General features: G+C 55.7%; 1 protein-coding gene across 2 annotated transcripts in view; it reads left to right on the top strand.

The window, feature by feature from the left end:
- Positions 1-196: 196 nt before the first annotated feature.
- SLC39A5 (solute carrier family 39 member 5) overlaps positions 197-3,015 on the top strand; it is a 7,997-nt gene continuing 5,178 nt past the window's right edge. The window contains exons 1-5 of one of the 2 annotated variants that reach the window (XM_057299425.1): positions 197-268; positions 386-441; positions 976-1,018; positions 1,350-1,707; positions 2,828-3,011. In XM_057299425.1, the coding sequence (XP_057155408.1) occupies positions 1,421-1,707; positions 2,828-3,011 (471 nt within the window). In that variant the 5' untranslated portion in view covers positions 197-268; positions 386-441; positions 976-1,018; positions 1,350-1,420. Of the gene's footprint in view, positions 269-385; positions 442-862; positions 1,019-1,349; positions 1,708-2,827; positions 3,012-3,015 lie in introns of those variants that run through there. The other variant, XM_003824919.5, reaches the window with a different exon arrangement.

The following is a 3,015-nucleotide window of genomic DNA, read 5'->3' as shown; positions in this document are numbered from 1 at the left end:
CTCTGTGTTGGACTCCTTTGCTTTCTGTGGGAAAAGGAAGAGGTTAGCAACTAGGCATTTGGGAAGGTGGGGTGTCCCTAGAAGGTGGAAGGAAGATAGGTTACAGGTAAGGAGGCCCAGGCAAAGCAGACCTGCCCCTTTAAGGTAGTGTCCCTCCCCTACCCCCTCCCTGCAGGTGACCCTTGCCCACCTGCCTGCCTGCCCCCCCAGCTGGAACCAAGAAGGTTGTGTCCCCCTTCCTCTGGGTGTCCTTGTCTCCTGCTATCAGGTAATGCCAACCTCAACCCCCTGGACCAGTCACCCCGATCAGACTTTGCTTGCCTGATTTTAGGCCAGGTCAGACATCAGAGGACAGCCCAGATCCTTGTTTCCTCTCCCCCTGCAGGGCTTCCCCTTTCTTGGTCATCGATCCCTAGAGCTCTGGCTCTTTCTCTTCTTGGGGTGAGAAACTGCTAAGAACAGTTTATTTCCCATGCATGCATCTGGGCTTGCCACTGATCTGCCTTTTCCCCCCTCCTCCCCAGGTTAGGGACACCTGGGTCCAACCTTCCCAAGGAATATGGGGATGGGGGATGGAGATGAAGTTTAGTGCTAGACTGTAAGGTAGGTGGGGTGGAAGTACATGCAGGAAAGGGCTAAAATGGTACTAATGGTGTTAAGGATAGGGTGAATTATTTAAGAGGAAAAAGACTAGGCCCAGGTTCTCCTTAGCCATGTGGCTTTCCCAGGGCAGAGGGTGGCCCCTCCCTACCCAGGGGCCCAGCAGAGACTGACTTTTGACCCCTACCCCAGAGACCAGTGAACCATTAACTCCTCTCTTATGTGAGCCTTCACACACTGGCCCCACCCCTGACCCCGCCCCAAGGCAGGTGGGCTAGGAGGGGGTGCATGTCCATCTCAGCCTTCTATGTGACGTGGCCTCGATCCACCTGGACACCTGGAGGCTAAGCCTGGATTCCCCCTTCCCTGACTCAGGAACTGCTTAACGTCTACAGCAAGGCCTAATAGGGGACCTGAGGTGACAGCTCTTATGTTGCCAGTAGGGGTGAGGCCCTGGGGATTGAGGGGGGATAAAGAGGTGGGGCAAAGTTGAGGGGTGGGGTTTAGGGGACAAGGAATGGACGGTCAGCTCTGGATGAAGTATGAGGAGAGCTCTGACTCAGGGAGGTGCTCCAGGAACCGGCAAACAAGAGGCTGCTCCCGCAGGAGGCAGTGTGAAGGGAGAAAGAAGGCTGCAGTAGGGGCTGCTGCTGGACTCGGTGGGGAGCAGGTGCAAGGAGCTCTGGCTCCCCCATGGACCTGAGCTGGAGAGCAGAGCAGCAGCTCCAGCCCATTCCTCATTCTTCCAGGGCACAGTCCTCAGGATGTTTCGGGGAGAATAGGAGCCAGAACCTGAGCCCCTAAGCCATTCCCCTCACCAATGATGGGGTCCCCAGTGAGTCATCTGCTGGCCGGCTTCTGTGTGTGGGTCGTCTTAGGCTGGGTAGGGGGCTCAGTCCCCAACCTGGGCCCTGCTGAGCAGGAGCAGAACCATTACCTGGCCCAGCTGTTTGGCCTGTACGGAGAGAATGGGACGCTGACTGCAGGGGGCTTGGCGCGGCTTCTCCACAGCCTGGGGCTAGGCCGAGTTCAGGGGCTTCGCCTGGGACAGCATGGGCCTCTGACTGGACGGGCTGCATCCCCAGCTGCAGACAATTCCACACACAGGTACTGACCCCTTCCTCCACTCCACAGGGCCACATCTCCCAGGTCCTCTCAGTGCTTGCCCCCAGTTGCCTTGTTCTGGCTTCCTCACGAGATCCCTGGAGTTACAAATTCTTCAGAACCGAGCTCCTTGGTATCTCTTCAAAACCTCTCATGCTTCTATTGCCTTCTCTCTCTTTTCTTGAGACTGGGGGTCTCGCTTTGTCACCCAGGCTAAAGTGCAGTGACACATTCACGGCTCACTGCAACCTCTGCTTCCCAGGCTGAAGCCATCCTCCCACCTCAGCCTCCTGAGCAGCTGGGACCACAGGCACACACCACCACAGCCGGCTAATTTTTAAAATTTTTTACAGAGACAAGGGTTTCGCTGTGTTGCCCAGGCTGGTCTCAAACTCCTGGGCTCAGCTCAGCGATCTGCCTGCCTCAGCTTCCCAAAGTGCTGGGAATACAGATGTGAACTACCACCCTAGCCCTCCGTTGCCTTCTAATTCTCTCCTCCTCCAAATCTCTAAGCCCTTAAATTTCTTGCTCTTAGTATCACTGTTCAGTGTCTCTGGGCTGATTTGGCTCCAAATTCGTAGCCTTCTTTTTTCTTTTCTTTTCTTTTTTTTTTTTTTTGAGACGGAGTCTCGCTCTGTCGCCCAGGCTGGAGTGCAGTGGTGTGATCTTGGCTCACTGTAACCTCCGCCTCCCCGGTTCAAGCGATTCTCCTGCCTCGGCCTCCTGAGTAGCTGGGATTACAGGCACACACCACCACGCCGGGCTAATTTTTGCAATTTTAGTAGAGACGGGGTTTCACCATATTGGTCAGGCTGGTCTCGAACTTCCAACCTCAGGTGATCCACCCACCTCAGCCTCCCAAAGTGCTGGGATTACAGGCGTGAGCCACCGTGCCCAGCCATTCGTAGCCCTTTTGGTTGTCGTCCTTTTTTTTCTGTCCCCCCCAGTGGCAGAAAATGGACAACTCACAGATCTTCCTAAGAATGACATTCCATGGTTTCTGGGTCCCAGGATCTCCAGTCAGTGGCTAGTCCCCCCATTCCCCCTAAAATCCCTGGGAGCCTCTCAAAGTGGGTTGATAGAGAACACAAGGGAGGCTGACTTGCTGTCTCATCCATTCCAGGCCACAGAACCCTGAGCTGAGTGTGGATGTCTGGGCAGGGATGCCTCTGGGTCCCTCAGGGTGGGGTGACCTGGAAGAGTCAAAGGCCCCTCACCTACCCCGTGGGCCAGCCCCCTCGGGCCTGGACCTCTTTCACAGGCTTCTGTTGCTGGACCACTCATTGGCTGACCACCTGAATGAGGATGTGA

The sequence above is a fragment of the Pan paniscus genome, chromosome 10 (genome assembly GCF_029289425.2).
Source record: "Pan paniscus chromosome 10, NHGRI_mPanPan1-v2.0_pri, whole genome shotgun sequence".
NCBI lineage: Eukaryota > Metazoa > Chordata > Mammalia > Primates > Hominidae > Pan > Pan paniscus.
This window is presented reverse-complemented; position numbering and strand designations above follow the sequence as displayed.